The 21,206-nt window shown below is 43.0% G+C and overlaps 1 protein-coding gene across 1 annotated transcript in view; it reads right to left on the bottom strand.

The window, feature by feature from the left end:
- Positions 1–1,282: 1,282 nt before the first annotated feature.
- The window catches only part of ptk7b (protein tyrosine kinase 7b), a 92,345-nt gene continuing 72,421 nt past the window's right edge, over positions 1,283–21,206 (bottom strand). The window contains exons 6-20 of the mRNA XM_030070943.1: positions 16,823–16,953; positions 14,266–14,532; positions 13,447–13,583; positions 12,775–12,910; positions 11,964–12,083; positions 11,510–11,659; positions 10,985–11,132; positions 9,809–9,936; positions 8,728–8,928; positions 7,519–7,677; positions 6,829–7,061; positions 6,646–6,726; positions 6,083–6,234; positions 5,691–5,869; positions 1,283–3,313 (exon numbers count right to left, since the gene is read on the bottom strand). Of these exons, the coding sequence (XP_029926803.1) occupies positions 3,153–3,313; positions 5,691–5,869; positions 6,083–6,234; positions 6,646–6,726; positions 6,829–7,061; positions 7,519–7,677; positions 8,728–8,928; positions 9,809–9,936; positions 10,985–11,132; positions 11,510–11,659; positions 11,964–12,083; positions 12,775–12,910; positions 13,447–13,583; positions 14,266–14,532; positions 16,823–16,953 (2,383 nt within the window). The 3' untranslated portion in view covers positions 1,283–3,152. The remainder of the gene's footprint in view (positions 3,314–5,690; positions 5,870–6,082; positions 6,235–6,645; positions 6,727–6,828; positions 7,062–7,518; positions 7,678–8,727; positions 8,929–9,808; positions 9,937–10,984; positions 11,133–11,509; positions 11,660–11,963; positions 12,084–12,774; positions 12,911–13,446; positions 13,584–14,265; positions 14,533–16,822; positions 16,954–21,206) is intronic.

Raw genomic sequence — 21,206 nt, 5'->3', positions numbered from 1 at the left:
CTCTTCTCTTTCCCTTGAGGATATAGAATATGCTCAGCTATCACCATTAATTACCATATAAGCCACTGTATACTCACTTTCTCAAGAACTACAACAGCTGTGGTCACGGTGCTGGCTAGGAGAAATAGGTCTACAGGCGTTAGTGATTACTTTTTGTTGGATAAGTATAACCTACTTGTGTGCAAAATGGATGTGATGCGCCTGTAAAAGCTGGAAAGTTTGGATAATCACAGGGAAATCTGGGGGGGAGTCAGTTTGGTACACTGTTATGCAACTGACATCTTATCTGACATTATTTTAAATGTCCTGGTGCTGCATCCATCTGATCCGGCAGGCAGGTTTAAACAAATGATAGGTATTAATTGCAACAATTTGACCCAGATAAAGTTGTCATGACATGACTGGACAGTAATAGTAGCCTAAAGAGCACATCCTGCACATTAACAGCTTCATAAATCAGTTTCACAGTCAGACTGATGTTGAGCAATGGATAATCTGTAGTCCCACTGATTCCCTTATCTTCAGTAACACTGTAATGATTATGAGGCAAACTGCACCAAAAAATATCAAACCAACCAGTCTTATTAATGTGTAGGATTTTGTTCTATGATGATGCAGGAAATAAAGAGCTGTTTGCAAGGCTGAAGCTGTTCCCTCGACTCCTCACCCAACATACAGCAAACCAAACACTTTGCACATAAGCAACACTTTAAGCACTTAAACTTCATCTCACAGCCACGCAAGTCTTTAAGTAGTATGACGCCTCGAGCTGTGTGACAAGTGACACGTCCTCCAAGTCAACAGTGAGGTGCTGTGACAGAAAAAGGTGGGAATATTCACAGTACAGTGCCTAAGTTGAGCTATATGGGTCACATTTTGCATGTCAGGTGGAAACACCGATCAAACCCCTGTTATGACTTCTGGTGTAATGTTTCATCATCAATAATGAAATTATCTCAGATGGAAATCTTCTGCGTGTCTAATTCGAAGCTACAATGAAGCATACTCACCGAGGAAACCTCTTGTGCATCTATATAAGGCTCTGTGGAGTTATCATATTCATCTCTTAACACATAATTGCATGTAAAAAAAAAAAAAAAAAGAAAAGAAAAAAAACTGTTTGGCAAGCTTGAGTCAACTAGTATCTCAGATGTCCTACAGGAGTGTGCTGCCCCCTAGTGGAAGATCAGAGAACTACTTGGCTTATCTGCAGGCTACTAAAGGCCTGGGACTACAGTGACTTGCCTGCCATGAATTAAGCACCACACATCAAGTAAAAACACTGTGAAACCTTTATTGACAGCAGCATGTATATTTTTTTTTTTTGTATATACTTGTGATTACTGTGAACATTTGCTGAAGCGGATTAAAAAAAAGAGGTCTAGTTGTGAGTGCCTATAGCATTCATAGAAAAAAAACATTACACTAAAAACAATGTGTATAAAAACAAGTTCATAAACAACAAAGGCCATTGCATTTGATTAGATATTGTAAAAAAAAAAAAAAAAAAAAAAAAAAAAGGGAAACAGTTAAGATAATCCTTCATTTCTTTTACCAGGCACTTAAATGAGTACTGGTGACCAGTGGTCACTCTTTTGACCTCCTTTGTACTTTGTGTTAACATATTCAGCTGGTTACCTGACTGAATGCACACTGAGATGGACCATGAGACTGTATACACAGCGTAACTACCTTAAGTGATCAGAGGAGTACCTTTCTATTATAAACACAGTAAAAAATTAAAAAAAGACAGGACCTTCATCATAAATAAACAGGCACCTGCATGTCCTTCTACACAACATGATAAGAGATAAACAGGGATATTTTTTTTTAAGTGAAGTTAGTGCATGGCTTCTACATTATGTACACATTGCCTGGTGGGATGGTCCACTTTGCAACATTGCACAAAAGAACTGGACCACCTAGAGGAAGGAGGGGAATTGTGATTGGACCTCTGAAGACATCATGTTGCAGGTGAACAACGGTGGTCGGCTGCATCGCTGCAATTCTGACAACACGGTGATTGAGCAGGTTGATGTGGTACACTGGGTGTTATTACCCATAGGTAGTGACCAATTAAGCACCTCAAAGTTAATACAAGAACAGAGCACACTCATAAAAACATACGAAAGCCCACACTGGCACAGTCTCATCCACTCAAAATATTCCTTTGCTATAAACTTGATCGTTCCTTTTGTCCTGAAGTGTTACCGTAGCACAGACTGATTGCTTCACAAGTTCTCCCACGTCACAAATCGCCAAGCGTAACAGACGACAAACCTTCATGCAAACCATTTTCCACTTGTGCTTACCAACCACCCTGATGTTTGCCTCATTGGGCATTTAAACAAATCACAGGCGCAGTTTGGTGGCACAAACACACTGGAAGTTGTGGCGTACAGGTGGTGGGTCTTGCACACAGTGCCCCCTGCTGGACAGAAAAGCTTAGTGTCTGCTCCAGGAAAAGGTTGGGGAACTTGGGGGAGGAAGTTCAAGCAGGCCAGTTGTAACTTGACACACTCTTTAAGTGGTGATACATTGTTTTAGAAGCTTCAAAGAAACACTGAAGTCATAAAAAAAATCCTTTGTCCCCCTTGATATTTTCTCCATTTTAAAAGAAAACACACCAGGGAGGTTTGAAAGTAGTGATGCTATATTTCAATGGGGCTTCAGAGCAATAGTAGCTATTGATCTGAGCCGGCGAGCTTAGTCGAGCATCTCTATGTAGCAGTTGGAGGTCCAGGTGAGTGGGTGGTGGTGGGGCAGAGGCACTGAGGCTGTCGGACTCCACAAAGGAGAGTGTGTCTGGGAGAGAGCAGCCCTGAGAGCGAGGGAGAGGGCTGCAGGCAGGCAGGCAGGGCCACAGAGGAACCACAGTGAGGGAGTCATCCATGCTGTGGTTAAGGCAAATGTAAACTCCTGGCACTGCTCACAAGAAGCCATTCACACAAACACGAGTGTGTTTCCATTGGTATAGCAAAAGTCTTCACCTCTTACACACACCCACTGTTTGAAATACATATAAAAAAGTGTTTTCTCCTCAACCCTCTTCCCTGAAATGTGTGAGACTAATAGTCCAGCATTCCTGTCTTTATTTTGGGGGAGGCGGCTTGATATATATATAAGTTCGCCTCTGTTGTGGGACTGTGGTCTCAGACTTTGCTGTCGGAGGGCAGCTCTCCCAGGGCGTGGACGATGTCAGTGAAGGAGGGGCGCTCTTTGAGGCTGGGTGCCCAGCAGCGGACCATAAGCTTATAGACTTTGGAGGGGCATCCCTCTGGAACAGGCAGCTTCAGCTTGCCTGTCTGCAGACCTGGAGAATAGAGAGAGAGAGAGGTTAAATGAAAATACTGAAAGCTTTAGCTGTTGTCTCAAGGATTTCTAAATTGTGCAGTGCAGCTGTGAGACTGTAACATTTGGTAACTGCAAGGAAATTAATCAGTGATTTCAATGTTTCCGCTGTAATTTTAACAGAGCTGAGGTGCTTTGGGCAGTAACTCTAGTTTTGTCTCATACACTACTCACAAAAAGTTAGGGATATTCGGCTTTCGGGTGAAATTTCAGGATGAACCTAAAATGCATTATAACCTTTACAGGTGAACTTAATATGACCTTCTGTAAACTTTTGAATGCACATGTCCAACTGTTCAATGTTTCAGTACCTTTTGCACAAGTTGCTGTTCTCTAACAAGGAGCTTAACGGCAAAATTCACAACAGGTGTTTGATCCATGAATCGACCAATAAATTTCCTGGTTCAATTAGAATTGGTATTTAAACAGTCCTCATCATGCTGTTCACATTTTGACATCATGAGACCAAGACGACACCTAACAATTGATCAACAGTACCTCGCCATTGCGAGGCTTCAAACAGGATGTTCTCAGACGGAAGTGGCCACTGAGCTTAGAGTGTCACAGAGTGTCATCAGCAGGTTGCAACAGAGATACAGAGAGACTGGAAGAGTCACAGAAAGGCATAGAAGTGGACGTCCTTTGGCCACATCCCACACTGATGACCGCTTCATTGTCAACAGTGCCCTGCGGAACCGGATGATGAATGCCACTCAACTCCAGGCACGTTTAAGGGAGGTGAGAGGCACCCAAGTGTCACGTCAGACCATTCGAAACCGTTTACATCAGCATGGTCTGCGTGCTAGACGACCTGCAAGGGTACCTGACCACACCACCAGGCACAGGTGTCATCGTCTTGCATGGGCCAGGGAGCATTTACGCTGGACGAGGGACCAGTGGGCCTCAGTGCTGTTCTCTGATGAAAGCCGATTCATGTTGAGCAGAAATGATGGCCGCCAACGATGTTGGAGACGTCAATGAGAGCGCTATGCATCAGCCACTGTTGTCACCAGACGAGCCTTTGGTGGTGGTGGTGTTACTGTGTGGGCAGGTGTGTCTAGTCAGTACAGAACTGCCCTACACTTTGTGACAAGCCCATACTACCTGAATAACATCATTAATCCAGTCATTGTGCCCCTGCATGAACAACACAGGCCTAATTTCATCTTCATGGACGACAATGCTCCAGCTCATCGAGGTCGTATCATTAGGGAACGGCTGCTGGAGACTGGGGTACCTCAAATGGAGTGGCCTGCACTTTCTCCAGACCTGCATCCCATAGAAAACCTATGGGATCAGCTGAGTCGCCGTGTAGAGGCTCGGAGCTCTGTACCCCAGAACCTCAATGTCCTGAGGGCCGCCCTTCAAGAAGAGTGGGATGCCATGCCTCAGCAGACAATAAGTCGACTTGTGAACAGCATGAGACGTCGTTGTCAAGCTGTAATTGATGCTCAAGGGCACATGACAAGTTATTGAGACATTGACATTTTTTGTTGTGGTATACCCACCACTGTTGTTGGCTTTTGTTTCAAGAAATTGTTTGAGATGAGGAAATCACCAGTGCATGCTTCTAGTTAAATGCCCTACTTTCATGATATAATATCACTGTAGCGTGAACTTTTTACATTTTCCGTAAATTTCACCCGTAAGCCAAATATCCCTAACTTTTTGTGAGTAGTGTATCTGCTGCTGTTTGCGTCTAATGTTTGAAGTTGAGGTTCTAGTTTTAATTTTTTTTAAGTATTAAATGATCACTACTTCTAAAGGAGCTGGATAACACATAGTTTAGTTTTAGATGACATTAGCAGTGGTGGTAATTTTCTTGCTTTGGTGGCGCACCACTGATAAATGAATATGGAGGAAACGCTGGATTCGGTTCAGCAGGGTCCTTCAGGGTTTGGCCTCTGTGTCCCCGGTGTAAAGTTCCATGACTTCTCAGTGACTTACAATAATTAAATTGGGAGTAATCCCATGACCAGAAAATGTTGTTCTGTCCTTGTTTGTTAATGTCATTTAAGCTCTGAAGGGGTAAACAGTCTTGTTTCCAATACAACTGGCCATACTGAGGAGGAGCGAGCGCATGCATAAAACCGACTGAAAAGCACCATCTAATTCAATAACGGTGTGCAAGAAGTTACGGTATACACTGTGGTGTTTTATTGTAAAAGGACATATTTGTATAATTGCCTGATGTTCTATAACGTCCCCAAAGACATTATATGATGTTCAAGAAATGTCATGACCAGTGGGCATTGTGTTTCTCCTGAGGCCTTTAGCACTTTCTTGTGTTACTGATCCCTCCTTTGGTTAATACTGAAGCACTAAAGCGTCATACTGACCTTCCAGGACCTCGTCATCATTGAGCTTGGTGTATGGCATTTCCCCAAGGCTGAAAACCTCCCACATCAACACACCAAAAGCCCACACATCAGACTTAGTGGAGAAGTCATCCTCAAATATGGACTCTGCTGGGAGCCAACGAAGGGGGATCCATGCCTGTCTGTAGTGGTAGTACTCACTACGCAGCGGCAAAAAGGAAGAAGACAAGATGGAGTGGGAGACAAAACAAAATCAAGATGTTGAATAGTACTGTAATGAACTCAGATATCAAATTTTAAAATAAAAATGAAGTTATTTTTATCATATAGACTGTCATCAAGGTGAATTCCTGTACATTTACTCTACTTGTTAATGACAGCGATTTTGTTTCTGATGATGTTAATTAAATGACCTGTTGTAGACGTCCTTGCTGAGGCTGAGTGCGGACACTTTGACGTGACGCTGACCGTTGATCAGGCAGTTTCGGGCGGCTAGGTCTTTGTGAACGAAGCGGTGATTAGACAGATGCTCCATCCCCTGAGCCACCTGGGCACAGATGGAAACCTGCAGAGAGAAGGACGTGATGGACTGAGGAGCTGCAGAGGCAAAGTCATCTTGAGAAATGTACCCATAACTTCGACAGAAACTAAAAAGTTACTCGTTGGATGCACCAGTGTGAACAGAACATACTGGAAGGATCAGGTGTGTAAAAAGCCTTTATAAATCTCCTGATGATATGGATGCACATATTTCTGATTCATTTAATCTCTAGTGCTATGACAAACACAGCTGAAGTGCACAAGTGATATATTTTGCATCTATCTGAGCATATAGACTGATTCATAGAGGATGTGAGGCCCGAGGCAGATGGTGGGCAGGAGGCTCTGCTCAGATGATGCTCAGGGAGCTATACAACACAGTGCGATGACATAACCTCACAGTCAGCTTGAATTTAGACATGTAGGACACACTCACTTTGGTCTTGGTGCTGATAGGCTGAGACTTGACTTTCTCATCTTTGCTTTTGGAAATTCTCAGGAACTGCTTTAGGTCTCCCTAATAACAGAAAAGCGAGACAAAGAGAATTAAAATAGGTCAAAAATAATATCCTTTTGTGCGTGTGTGTGTGTGTATCTGTTTGTCTTTGTGTGTGATTACCAGGTCGTAGTATTCTAGGATGGTGTAGTGGGGTTCTGCCTCCCTACACAGGCCCAACAGGCGCACAACGTTGGCATGGTTCAGTTTGGCAAACATTTCAGCCTCGCGGCGGAAGTCGAGCTGCAGCTGCTCGTCTCTGGTCTGGAGGCTCTTCACCAGCACCACCGTCTCCTCCTCGCCCTCCTCGATGCTCTTAGCCTTGGCTAGCAGCACTTCACCAAACTCCCCTTTACCTTTAATACATACACACACACCAGAGGGCAAATGTCAGAGCAGATATTCAAAGCAATATTACACATCTTGTTTTATGATGTGACAGCATCTAGACTGCAGGATACTGAGCCTGTCTGATAAAACAAATGCAAATGAAATTACTTTAGGAAGTGCTCTCAACTCTGCCCTATCCCTTAAATGGTAAAGGAAAACTTTCCGCCGAGTTGGGCACCATTCAATTCCATTTAAATCAAAACATGAATAGAATTTCCTGTTTATTTGTAAATGATACAGCATGTATTCTCAAATTATTAAATTATTATTATATCATATGCATGAACCTGAAACAGTTTCTTTTCTTGTTTGTTCCTGGTGAGTGAGCTGACCCAAACTGTCCATTCCTGGGTCTCCACAGCTGTTCAGCACATATATTAGTACCCCTGCTATTGCTTACATATCATATGTAATCTGTCATACCTAAAGTGGTGATGGTTTGCAAGTTGGCTCTGGGAAACTGGAGCTTGTCGTTGTTGACGTGGCTGTGGCGTTTCTCTGCCGCCACGGTGCCCATGTTGGTGAGCGCCACCTCTTCCTGGATCTCAGCAGTGGTGTGGCCATTTTGCTGCACAGCTGCACCTGATAAACACAACGCACAAGGTGAAAAAAAGACAGCCGCAGTGTGTGAGAGAGCACTGTGAACCGGACACCTATAGCTACATGAAGTGGAACAAAGTCAACACTTCATTTAGCACTTCCTTTCTCATTAGAACCACGTATTTAGGGCACAGACCAAAGTCTTGCTAAGCCTTGCCGTTCTGCTTGACCAAATCTTATCTGAGTGTCAGAGGTGTGGTAAACAGCTGCACAAGATGCCATTAGGTAACAGATAATATGAAATCAGCTGGTCATTAACGCAATAAAAACCCAAACAGGGTGATCACTTTTAAACGAGGCTACTTATGACAGAAAGCAAGAAACAGTCAGAAAATATTAATTAAATGATGTCATTAACTTTTATTAACCAGTCAATAGATTCTGCTTAAGACATTCAAGTTCTAGATAGTTTCTTTTATTTTCTGGCAAAAGTTCTGCCTTCAACCATGAATCAGGAGTGTCATGTTCCCCTGAATGAATTAAAAGAGCTACCCATGTTGTAACTACTTCTTGCCTCCAGCAGGTGTCGCCGTTAGCTAGCCTGATTAACTGTAGTAAGCGTACCAGACTTTCTGGGCGGAGTGATATATCAAACCTGTGTGATGTGACCAGCCATAGCAACAGTCAGTTACTCATTAACAACGGCCCTTCACTGTTCAGAAATATTAGACTGCAGAGTTCAGCAAGTGACCAATCAAAACTGAGTATTCAAACAGAGCCGTTTAACAAGAGTGAGGCAAATAAGTCCACTCTTTTCCCTTGGTTTATTTCACTACGAGTGCATAGTTTAGTCAAAAGACATCTGAGGTAGAGAACATAATGACCTCCATACATATTCATGCAGTACCCAAGATGAACACAAGATGGCAGCAAATGCCTTCACGTTTACCACAAAGCTTTCTTTGTAAGATCGTAAAGTTGAGGGAACATCAACTACCCGCATAATCTCATAATTGATTTTACAACTGCCTAAACATGCATTTAGACACTTTTCCTGCGCGCACACACACACACACACACACACACACATACCATTGAGACACTCCATCTCGGGCTCCTCTCCCTCCTGGCCCTTCTGCAGTCTTTTGGCGTTGCGTCTCTTCTTGCAGTAGAACATGAGACCCAGGACGATGATAATGTAGGCCACAGCTGCTCCCACCGACAGCCCGATGGTCTGGATCATCTTATAGGGCGCTTTATCTTCGTCGTCACCATTATTCTGCACCGGTTTCTCTGTCAGGCACAGGCAGACAGCGTGCTTAACGAGACCGCACTTAAAAAATAATGTGCTACGTTCAACTAGTACCTAGTTCGTCACAAGCTCCTGTTGTTTCTTTTCATACAAATGGTACCATTGGTTTGTTACTGTGGCACACTGTATATTGTGCTGAAAGGCAATACATATGTGGGATTCTGTGATGCAACCAATTTGCCCTATAAAGGAAAACAGCAGTAATGTAGTTTTGTGTTTTACAGCTCAAATGGCATGACAACTGTTCATATCTAATGGCAACCCAGTTCTAAGCATAAATGCTATTAAATGACAAACAGTCCACCTGATTGCCTATAATTATTTTGTCAGAAAAGAAGCTAAACTTTGAAGTAGTTTTTTTTTTTCTTTGACGTCAGCTGCACTACGCACCCAGTTGCTGCTATTTGCTGCTTTTACAGGCACTGTCACATAAACCCTAACAAAGTGCGATAAAACATCCAAATTCAATTCCGTTTCCCCCGCTGAAACAGTCCAGAGTACTGTGCCGCTACACGGAGGGAAAATGAGTTAATATGAAACACCTGTGCTGGTGTGTGACTGTAATTTTCAGGTTCAGTCAGCACACAAGGAGCCACAGAGTACAAAGCTTTATTAAATCTAGTGTCTGCCCAATCCCGTCACCTCTGTGACAGCCTTGGCGTGACAGATGTGGACGCGGTTATTAGCCTGTCGAGAACGATGACGGGCAGAGGATGAGGGTTTAATTAATGCCCTCACCCACCACTCGTGACCATGGCTTACGCCCACTGTGGAGCACCTTTGTTTGTGATGAAGGAGGTCTGTGTGAGTATGTGAGTGTGTGTGTGCGTGTGTGTGTGTGTGTGTGTGTGCTGAACTCACCCACTACATAGAGCTGCGCCACACGGTCTTTGATGCTGCAGCTGTTTCCGGCCACACACGTATACCTGCCTGTGTCATCCGTAGTGACATCACTTATCACCAGGGAGCCATTGGGCATCTTCTGGAACCTGGCAGAGAAAAAGATGAAAAAAAAAAAAAAAAAAACAGGGCAGATTAAGATGGAGCATGTTCCAGGTTTTGAAGTAAAATAGATAAAAATGGAGGGGAAGGATCGGGCCACAAAGAAACGAGAGAGAAGAAATGCATCGTCTGGGGAGATTCACCACAAACACCTGTGTTCAAATTAATGTTCTCTGTCTCCTCTCACACTGAAGCTGTCATAATATTTCCTGCGTTCTGGCAAACACAACATATTTGTCTTGTCCTCTGACACATATTTCATTATTACTTTTGAGAGACAAATGCACCACCAGTTAAATTCATTCATTATTCATGTATTCATTGAATTTACTCTGAACAACTAAAATGAAAAACGACTGACGATGGCAAACAAAAGCTCGTCGTGTGATGAAAGCACATATTTTCCCGTGCTTTCTAGGGGAGTTTTCCTGTATTGATAGTCCAATAAGGTGCTAACTAAGCAACTGTCTTTTCAAAAACGCTTTCGGGAAAAATGCAACAGAACTCAGGACCCATTAACTTTTTGAAACAAATCACTTTTTAGGGTTATACCGTTAACTAACAATAGAAACAGAAACAAAGGGATACAGTATGTCAGTGCTGACACTTAACATTACACTATACTGGACATTTAACTGAAAACTACAGAGTTGAAAGTGATGGAAACTGGGATTTTTAATATTATTATTGTTTATTATTAATTGTGATCACAACCGTGTTTCTCCTCTCTTCTGGGATGAATCCCCCACTAATTTCAACCTACAATGCATATACAAATATTTTTGGGATGACGCAAAGCTAGTTTGTATTGTTGACTGAATATACACAATGTGCTCAAGTGTGTTTATTAGCAGGATCCAAATTCCTAATGGACACTCAGAGCTGAAACCGCTGCATGATGAGTTTATCAAAGAGCCTATTAGGCACAAGGTGTATTCCTCGATGTCTGTGTTAGATGTTGTTATGCTCTAATCTCTGATCCCTACAGAAACTGATAGAAATGGCATGGCTGTGTGTGACCAGCTGCAGCCCCACCTCCTGTTCTTGATGCTTTCCAGCGCTTTGTCTTTGACCATCCAGTGGATGTGAGGCTCTGGGTCGCCGGTGGCCTGGCAGTGCAGGATGGCTGTGTGACCCTGGTACACCGTCGTATTCTCCGGATCCAGTTTAAAGTGGATGTACACTGCACGTGTGCACAAACAAACACATACACATGCACATCAACACACACCCACACATGTACAGTTACTTATGCAGTATTTACACCACAGCTAGGGAAGAATAGTTCCTTCACAGACTGAGCGAATGTGGTGTTTGTGGTTTACATCTTCCTGTCAATTGCAGTCTACAAACCAAATGCAATTCATTACAAAGCTGTAAAAAGGCCACCAAGTGCACTATAAATGTAATGCTTAACGTGATTAATGAATGACTTGCTCATAAAACCATTCTGACGGATGCACTGAAACCACAAATGCTTCAAATGTAGGACTGATGACTAATAGGACGGCATGACGTGTTCCCGTTAAAATCCCCCAGGACGATGAGTGGGCAGTTTACCTGCCACAGTGAGGGAGACATAGGCTCTGATCTCCCCCTGCAGGCCGTTGGAGGCGATGCAGGTGTAGTTGCCGGCGTCGCTGCGTGTGACTTTGGTGAAGTGGAGCTGGCCGTTCCTCTGCTCCACGTGCGGTGGCAGCTCTCCTCCCTCTGCAGGGGGCGACAGAGAGACACAAAGCGACAGAGGGGCGGGGGGTTGGCATGGGAACTCAAGTGCTTGAATCTAATCCATCATAGTCAATGTAGATGAATGGGAAGAAGATCCATGATGATGAATCGTCCTCACACTGTTCACTACATATTCCACATGTCTCTTCGTATCCTTGTCGAAACGGCATTCGTCATCATCAGCATTAGTCAAGAGCAGCACTCTGGATGAGCTATCTCTTAAAAAAACAATAAGTGTATGGTATCTGTGCTTTATCTAGTTAGGTTTTAGCTGTTGTGTGCACACCTGCTTTGGCCCAGCGGATGGTGGGGCTCTCTCTGCCGGTGGCCGAGCACTGGATGGTGATGTCTTTATCCAGCTCCAGGCACTGAGCCGCCTGGGGGGTTGGGGTGAACTTCAGTTTCTCTGGAACACAAGCAAGTCAAAACACATGCATATTACACGTGCAGAAAACACACACACACACAGAGGGGGGGAGGTAGCGCCATACGTCAAAGCCTTTTTTTTTTTTTTTTTTTTTTTTGTGCAGCCCGCACTCCTGCACTCAGACGAACAAGACTCGGCTCACTCGGGTCGTGCCCAGACACGTTTGGGGTTTGTGGCTACATGCGCTGATGTACACGCGGCTGAGTGGAGGAACATAAGTCTATCAGGGGCGCAGATCGTATAAACACCGAGATCGGCCAGACAAAACAATGACATGTCAGGCCATCTATCACAGTAATCTTACAGAAGCAGAACTCTGCAGATAGGAATTTAACATTGTGATAATGTGTTAAAATGGAGGCTGCGATAAGGCGGCCGTGCAGGAGTCAGATTTTACACCTCGGCGGGTGTCCTACACGAAGCCCGGAGACACAATCCGCGCAACACACTCAATATTCTAGGAAGACACACACATGCAGGCACACAGACATTACAACATCTTTATTTTGTTTTCTGTCTTAGCACAGTATATCTATTGTTATTAAGGGATTATGGGCTTTTTCAGTCACGTTATCTCTGAGTTTGTGTGGGGAAATGCCTGCAAGTATGCTCTCACTGGGAAAAGTATAATCTATATATCGATCGCCTGATTGATCCGGTTCCAGCTCACCAAGCACAAAGACTCTGGCTTGTCCAGACAGTCGGCCGCCCACCGTCTTGGTCTCGCAGCCGTACATCTGTCCGTCGTACACCTCCACACTGTTGATCCTCAGGGTGCCGTTGGGAAACAGCTTGAAACGAGAGTCCTGGATGAAAGAGAATTTCCGAGTGAACTTTTCAAATGTGCAAAAAAAAAGAAAAAAAAAAAAGAAATTGTATTATCCATCATCTGGGTAAAAGTGAATGAGCAGCCATCATAGAACAGAAGAGACACACAAAGAATGTGGCGATGTCAGAAAATAAAACATAACCTCGAGAAAAATAAAAATGATAAAATATTATTTATTCAACAAAGGCTTTCCACTTCTGTTTACCTCATAAAATGCACCTCAAGCTGCTGTACAAACAACATATTTTGCAAAAATCCGTTGTTTACATTCCACCTGTCTAATTCAATATATCATCATTTACATAAAAAAAAAAAAAAAAAAAAAAAAAAAAACAGCTGGATGGAAACCCGGCCACTGACCGAACAAAATGAGAGGAAGACGAGGGATGACGTTTGGGTCCTGTGTGTACAAGAGTGTGTGGGCAGCTGTTTGTGTGAGCCGCGGCCAAGTTTATGTGTTTATATAAAGGCGCACATGAATGTGTGTGTGTGTGTGTGTGTGTTATAACTGACCTCTGATGTGATGAGGATGCTGTTGCGAAACCAGGTGACCTCAGGTTCAGGGTTGGCCTGAGCATGACAGTGGAGGTAACCGGGTTTACCCTCCTCTAGCTGGCTGTCCTGGGGCCTGGTGACCCAAACTGGGGCAGCTGAGCACACACACACACACACACACACACACACACACACACAAATACACAATTACATCAGAAATATCACACTTTTACACATCAATACATCAAGTTTTGGGGGGACTGGCCCTGACCTCATTAATCGACACCCCCAAAATTGTCCACGTGCCCGCAGTCTATGTTTCTCATGCTCCCACCATGGCCCTGATGTAAAATTTCATGACTTCTATTAGCTAAAAAAAATATTCCTCTCTGGACCGCTAATGTTGTTTTTTCAGCTCATAAAATTTCTACGGTGAACGGCCCGATTTCCATGTCTTGTTGCGCTTATTGTAGAGGGAAAAAATGTTAAAAACCACCATCTGATGTGTGAAAAAGTTCTAAATTACCCTCTGGTACCTTTCTGCAAAACGACCCATTTCTGAAAATCCCTGTTATTCCCTGACTTCCCGAGATAATTCGTCAAACCCCCTGTGTGTAGTACGACTTGAGCAGTGAAACTCCTGTTGTTCCATGCGAGTATTTTGGCAGATGATCTACAGCTGCATGTGCATGATTTTGCTCTCTATTACTTAATGGTTAAATTGATCAGCAGGCCACCAATGTTCCCAAAACTCAGTGTATTGCTTTGATTGAATCAGGCCAAATCAAATAATCAGGCTATTTTCTGGGTGCTTCTAACGATCTGCATCTGACTCACTGGCGACGGTGAAGGTGACCTCCTGGGTCCTGCGGCCCGCCTTGTTCTGGGCCACACAGGTGTAGGAGCCCGAGTCCCCCTCCTCTGTGGGGCTGAACACCAGATCCAGGCCGTCCTGGTAGACCCGGCCCTCCGTGGGGACTCGCTGGCCGCCTCTTTCCCACCAGACCTCCGGCTCCGGTTGGCCTCGCGGGGGACGACAGGCGACCCGCTGCAGGGTGTCGGCCGTGAAGACCTTCGACAGCTTGGGCACCATGTCTTCTATCTCTGTGGCAGGAGACAGAGAGTATTCAGCGTGAAGAAAGCAATTTAAATGCTCAAATTGATTTCCATTTATACGGGTCCCCTGATAATCACTGAGGTGTCTTTCAAGCCAGCGAGGCATGGCGAGATTTGAATTTCATGAGAGGCTACGAGCGCACTTAGCTGCAGAAAACAGTTCTGTTGACAGACTTCCTGTGTTGTTACGTAAAGTCCTCTGATCTGGAGCGCACAGCACAGTAATTAGAGAACAAAGTGCTCAGTAGGTTAACTGTGTGTATACGTTGTTCTTGGCGAGGACATGGGAATTAGCTACAGCCTGTGTGGGGTGAGTCATATCAAAACTGGCAACCCTGTACAGTGAGTGGAATGTGATCTGTGGTGGTAAGACTCACAAGACTGTCTTTCTGCCACTACTGTGTGGTATAACACTGTGTGCCCCACATGGAAGTCATTAGTGCTTTATTGGCCAAAATGGCTCAGAAAGCAGGTCAGCGGTGACGACCTTTTACGAGTCTAAGGTCCAAATCAATTTATTAGAACAGAGGAAAAAAAACACACACACATTTCTCAGCAGATGAAAGAGAAGTAGGACCGGGCGGCAAGGGGAGGGGAGCGAGGTGGAGCTGTGATTGGAGTCACTGTTTAAACTTGTCCCTAAATGCTGAATTCAACTGTGACACAATCCCCTATAATGCCTGGAGGGATTAGCAACAGATTAAGTGAATTAAGGTATTTAAATGGAGCTGTGGTTCACTGGGTTAAAACTGCAGATACAGTCGTACCTCGTTAATCCGAACCCTTAGGGAAAAGAGGTCTGATCAAGAGAATGCAGTGTTTGGGACACTCAAACACTGAAATTCCAGCCCTGAGCTTTTTCAAAATATTTAACCTGCATGCACACGTTTCCCAAAATGCTGTCTGATTTGTAAATTGAGAAGATACCACAATCTGTCCATGCTTTTAAGCTCCTGGAGCTATTTTTTTTAGGATTTGTTTTAGATGAATTTTTCATTTAAATCACTGTTAGAGATTTTAAATGGGGAAAAAGTAAAGGCACTGGTTATGTGCAATACTAAATTTTGGACGTTTCCATATTTTGATATAAAATGCTTTTAACTCGCCGCATCAGCAGGGAAAATCAGCAAAACCACAAGAATTTCATTGTACCCTGCTAAAGGCTTTAGTTGTGCCACTGGAACAGTTTTCTACAAAAATCAGTTTGATGAGCGACGGCCAATTTTCTTCGGTGTGTAACAGAAATGCATTTGTCTGTCAGGGGCTGCTGTCAGAAAAGATACAACCTGGCAACTACACACACACACACTAATCACCAGTTCTACTGATACTTTACATTTAATCAGTCAATAACTCAACGCTGTCTTGTCATCGTCCTTCAGTAGAATCATATTTTGATGATATGGTGATTTTTAAAACGGCATGACACAATTCTGCTGTCTAAATTGATAGAAAGGGTTAGGGTTAGACAATTTTTATTTAATATTTTCTATTAATATTATTTTATTAACTCTGACACAATTAGAAATGAAACACTAAAGAACACAGAAATTTTGGAGTTTGTTTGACTTCACAGCTGACATTACCATTCAGTTCAACGGGATAAACATTAAGATTATTAAACATGATTTTGCATTCATGAGTCATATCTTGATGTATATTGATTTTTTTTTTTCAAATTCTTAAGTATATTGACACTGATCTCAAACACACTGACCACAATCTGGGTTATATGTTGCCTAATGTTACTTTTGCCACTGTCATATGTTCTGAAACACAGAAATTAAATGGGCCCGTTCAGTCCCTGTGTTGTGAAATTACTGTCAAACTGGTGCGGCACAGAGCAGGAAGCTCGTTGAAGCTGAATGAGCTCGGCGAGCGTGCTGGACCGACGGAGGAGAGGATGGAGAGAGCAGAGAGGAAGCAGCTACAAAGGGAAGAAGTGGTGGTGGGTGTGGGGCAGGAAAAGGCACCCGGTCCGGCCTCTGTGGAGAATACAGCTGGGGCGGATGTCAATGAGGGGAATGTGATTATCGTAGGAGTGATCTGGCACTAAGTGAAAGGCTGAGATAAGGGGAGAGGGGAGAGAGAGAGAGAGAGAGAGAGAGAGAGAGAGAGAGAGAGAGAGAGAGAGAGAGAGAGAGAGAGAGAGAGAGACGGGGGCCTGGAGGGTGAAATAACGCAGGGTTCAGCATGGCAGGTGTTTATCTTTCACCACCTCAATAACTGCAGTTTCTGTTTTTTTTTTGTGTGTGTGTGTGTGTGTGTGTTTGTGGACCTGCTATAAGGAGGGAGGCCTCCAGGGTGACGTCGGGCCCTCGGGGGCCGCGGCCAACACACTTGTAGACCCCTGTGTTCCTGGGCTTGACCTGGGTGATCACCAGTGTCCCGTTGGAGAGCAGGACCACTCTGGAGAGGAAACAGATCAAACAACAGCGGTTACATCTCTTTTCACACACAGTGATAATAATAATAGCTTCTCAACAAACAGGAGGAAACTCAAAACAAAGGATATCAGAGGAAATTCCAGCTACGAACATATTAACATTATTTAAAACCTTGAACCTGGGGATGTACATTGTTTTTCTGGTGCTGTTGTTGTTACTTGACTTTTTTTTTTATATTTCGTGGCTGACTTGCTAAAAGTTCCACTGACTTCACTGAGAGACATTCTCAGCACAGTTTCAGTGGTGTTTAATAAGGGGGGAAAAAAAAAATTCAACAATGTAAAATAGAGGTGTTCGCTGTCAGGTTTCAATGTCAACCCTCAAAAGAAGAGCAAGGGCGTCTTTGTAGGCTCACCCATTTGCAGCAATGTTGAACATCCAGCACAGACGAAAAAAAAAAGCACAGTTCTTTCTCATATTATCTCCACTGTAGCTGCAGCTTTATATTTTGGCAATTTTACCAATGGGAAAAAAACATAATTACACTATAAAACAATACAATGGCACCAGAAATGCAAGTGTTTGAGGGAAGAATCTTCCTTTAACGGATCAATGCGTGTCACAGAAATGTTCCCCAAATTCCTCAAATAGCATTTGCATATAATTCTTAGCATTTGTCTTGGCCTGCCTGGCGGACCAGATGGAGACGGGTCTGCAGCGCAGGACAGAACGCTCAACGCCAGATAGTTCAGACTATTCTACTTTAAAGTTAATTTAATATAGGCCTGCCTTTTTTTTTTGGTGCGTGGCAGTTTACTTGATGCAGTTTGAATTGTTCTGATTCAGCAAACCCGATCCATCTGGTGCTCCACATAAGTTGAAGCGAATGCTGAGAATGATTTGCAAACACGACGCCTCAAGCCTCAACGGCACATAAAGAAAAGTGGCCTAGATAGTGATTTGATTTTTTTTTTTTTTTTTTTTTTTTTTTTTTAAATCTTCTGCTTTAAGAAGCCCAGTTTGACGGCTGGCCCTTGGCATCTGGCAGGGTAAAGGGAGTATCGGTGCCAGTGATGGACGGGATGAGGAGTAATTACAAGCTGACCTCAAGCTAGCACTCTGGATGACAGATAGGGAGCTGCACATCGCACATCATCGCAGACAGACGCTCTACGGGCCAAATCTGCACCTCATCACGCCTGTCTGACAGTCATTATTCCGCTCTTGGGATAAGTGAATACACAAAGCAGAGGGGTAACGGAGAGACACAGGCAGTGTTGGATGCATTTGAAGCGCTATGTAATCCCTGTGAAGAATCCAGCAGAAGAGGGATGCATCGAGGCCCTGGTGTATCTGGCTCTGCGGTGGATTCCCTGAAGAGGAGTGATATTTCTGTGGTGCCGCTTCTTTCTCTGTTCAACAGCGGGAGGGAAATGAGCTTTGGGAGTGTGTGTTGTGTTTCCACCCCAGAGATCTGTGCAATATTACTCTGCTCTCAAGAAACAAGATCTAAAATAACCATAGAGCATAATGAAGGAGACTGATAGTTGCTGTTTTTTTTGTGTTTCAGTGTTAATAATACATGGGTATACAACTACATGAGCTCCTCTGCAGACCAGAAACTTCAAACTTGATGCGGTTTTACAATTTTGCCTCCAAAGGTTGACTGCTAACATCGGGGCAGAGTTTTTTCCTTTCTCTTTGCCAAAATAGCCTTGAGCCTAAGCTGTCTTTTTTTTTGTTCTTACTTCTAAACATATGAAAAAACAGTCTACAACATATATGCACACATAATCTTTTGGGGGCTGCCTGAGCTGCACAGGTGCAGGGCAGATGAAATCCCATACAGAGAGCTGCATTCCCCTGGCATCATGCAGGCCCAGTTCAATAAACACAACGAGACACAGAAACACACACACACACGCAAAAAAAAAAAAAAAAAAACATCCTAACCACACAGAGACCAGGGGCGGGATTCACAAAACCTTCTCAAAGGGGGAAAAAAAATCTTTTTTGCCCTTAACTTCAGTCTCCAAGAAAAAAAAACGACATTCACAAAAGCATTTCCTTCTATATTTTCTTAGCTTTCTTCTTATGTTCCTCCCTACGAAAACAACTCTCCTCAAATCAAAGTTCTTAAATTTGTTCTTGATCTTTTTCCTTTAACTTTAAGACAGCCTGTCTGAGGTGTTACACCATTTCTACCTTAAAATTCCTGCAGTGAAAAGTTGACCCTCTATTTTCACACCTTAAACAAAATTTAAATTAACATACTCGTCAGGGGGCCAAAACTGTAACTGACAACTTTGCTGACATCTCTGGGTAGAAGTTGACAACCTATCCAATATACATGTGTTCTAGCCTGGTTGTCATCTCAGAAAATTATTTTTGTGTCATTTTATCACTGTATACTTAAAAGTGGTAAAATCAGACTTTCTTCCACAATACTGGTGATGAATATTTCTTTGTCTGGGATTTAAGATGGCTGATTTATCCTGTGTGTAGTCACACCTGTCCAGTATTAATATGTAACCCCTTATATGTTCTAGCTTGGTTGTCATGTCAGAAAAATATTTTTTTTGGTCATTTTATGACTGTATACTTAAAAGTAGCAAAACTGTAAAATAGTAACATTTCTTTGTCTGGGATAGAGGATGACTGATGTATCCTGTGTGTAGTCACACCTGGCCTGAGTAAAACTAATTGGACTCACACACCTGTTGTGCATCGAGCTAATCGATGCACACAGTATATATCAGCCACAACCCCCATCCCACAGTTGGCGTTTGTGGGAGCTGTAGCATCTAAAAAATGTGGAAAAGCAAATGATGTTAATTGGCAAAAAAGGATTATTTGTCAAAAGACTATGGGAAAAACATTCCAACCTTCAAAATAATTTAGTAAGCATCTTTCTGCCTTTTACCAGTGAAAAAAACCCTGTATTCTCAAATCCGATTTTTAGTTTTTTGTGTGTTTTGGGCCCAATATGTTGATACAGTATGACAAAATGACAAAAATAATGGCTTAGTTATATAGGTGATGATATGCTGAAAAAAAGGATACCAAACTTTACTATGGTAAAACATTTTGAATGGGTTTTAGAAATAGAAAATGAAAAGCATGCACAAACGGCCAAATACCCTCAGACTATAAGGATTAAAGGGCCTCTAAAAGTCACAAGAAAAGAAATTCAACATGACAACCACCCTAAAAAGTCTTCTATGGGTCCCCTCTAACAGAAAAAATAGGTTGTCAGCTTTTACCCAGACATGTCAGCAAAAGTCATTTCTGAAGCCCTATTCTGAAATGGCCCAGTGACTACACAGTCCAAAGTCTTCATAGGATCCCACAGGAAACGTTGAGATTTTAAAGAAAATGTAAGGCTTTATTTGGTTTTGGATATATCTCATGTCTCCTGAAAATAAGCTCGCAAATTTTACAGTTACACTTTAACCAGATAACAGCAGCCAGTGTTTAAACATTTTCCTGTACTTACCTTATTCAGGTAAACCATAAACTGGGAGGATTTAGTGACACGATGCAGTGGATTCATAGCTTAATGCATCAAATTAAGTTCTCACAGTGAGCATTAATAATGAGAAGCATGCTTATTTTAATTAATCAGAATTTAAATTCGGTCTCCAGTTCTCTTTAATTGTAAGCCTAACTTTTATTAAGTGTAGTTAATTCAGCCCCTAGTTTGAAAAGTTCATAAACAGGAAAATTAAAGACATTCATAAGAAAAACTGTTTCTCAGAAAATACTGGAGAATTGCACTTGACAGCTTTCTAAAGAAGTGTTTAATTAATTTCTTAAGAACTAACTTAATAATGCATTTGTGAATCTAACCCCAAGTTTCTAAGGACACACTGTGTATTTTATATGTGTGTGTGTGGGTTTATGTTCATATTCAGTCACGCTTTTTACCCATCCCTCCCCTTCCCCGATGCTTAGTCATCACTAGCTGGGTCACCGAGGCTGCCTCTGACAGTCTCATTACACAAATGACTGGCTGCTGATATGACACTGCTTCACCTCGCTCACTCAGGGAACACAGTCTACTCCCCTAACCAGTTTAATACGGAAAAAACTGGGTTTTACTCGCTGAACAGGCTGCCCACACTGTAGCTATGCATAAGCACGCCATCCCAAAGGTATACTTGACAAGACTTATAGCCATTGGTTACATTTTAGTTGTTGTATGTTTATGAGGGACGTGGCAGCGGGACGACTGCAGCCTGGAGGCTTTTTCCATCCGGTGCACGAACCTTGGAG

Source organism: Myripristis murdjan, chromosome 15 (assembly GCF_902150065.1).
Source record: "Myripristis murdjan chromosome 15, fMyrMur1.1, whole genome shotgun sequence".
NCBI lineage: Eukaryota > Metazoa > Chordata > Actinopteri > Holocentriformes > Holocentridae > Myripristis > Myripristis murdjan.
This window is presented reverse-complemented; position numbering and strand designations above follow the sequence as displayed.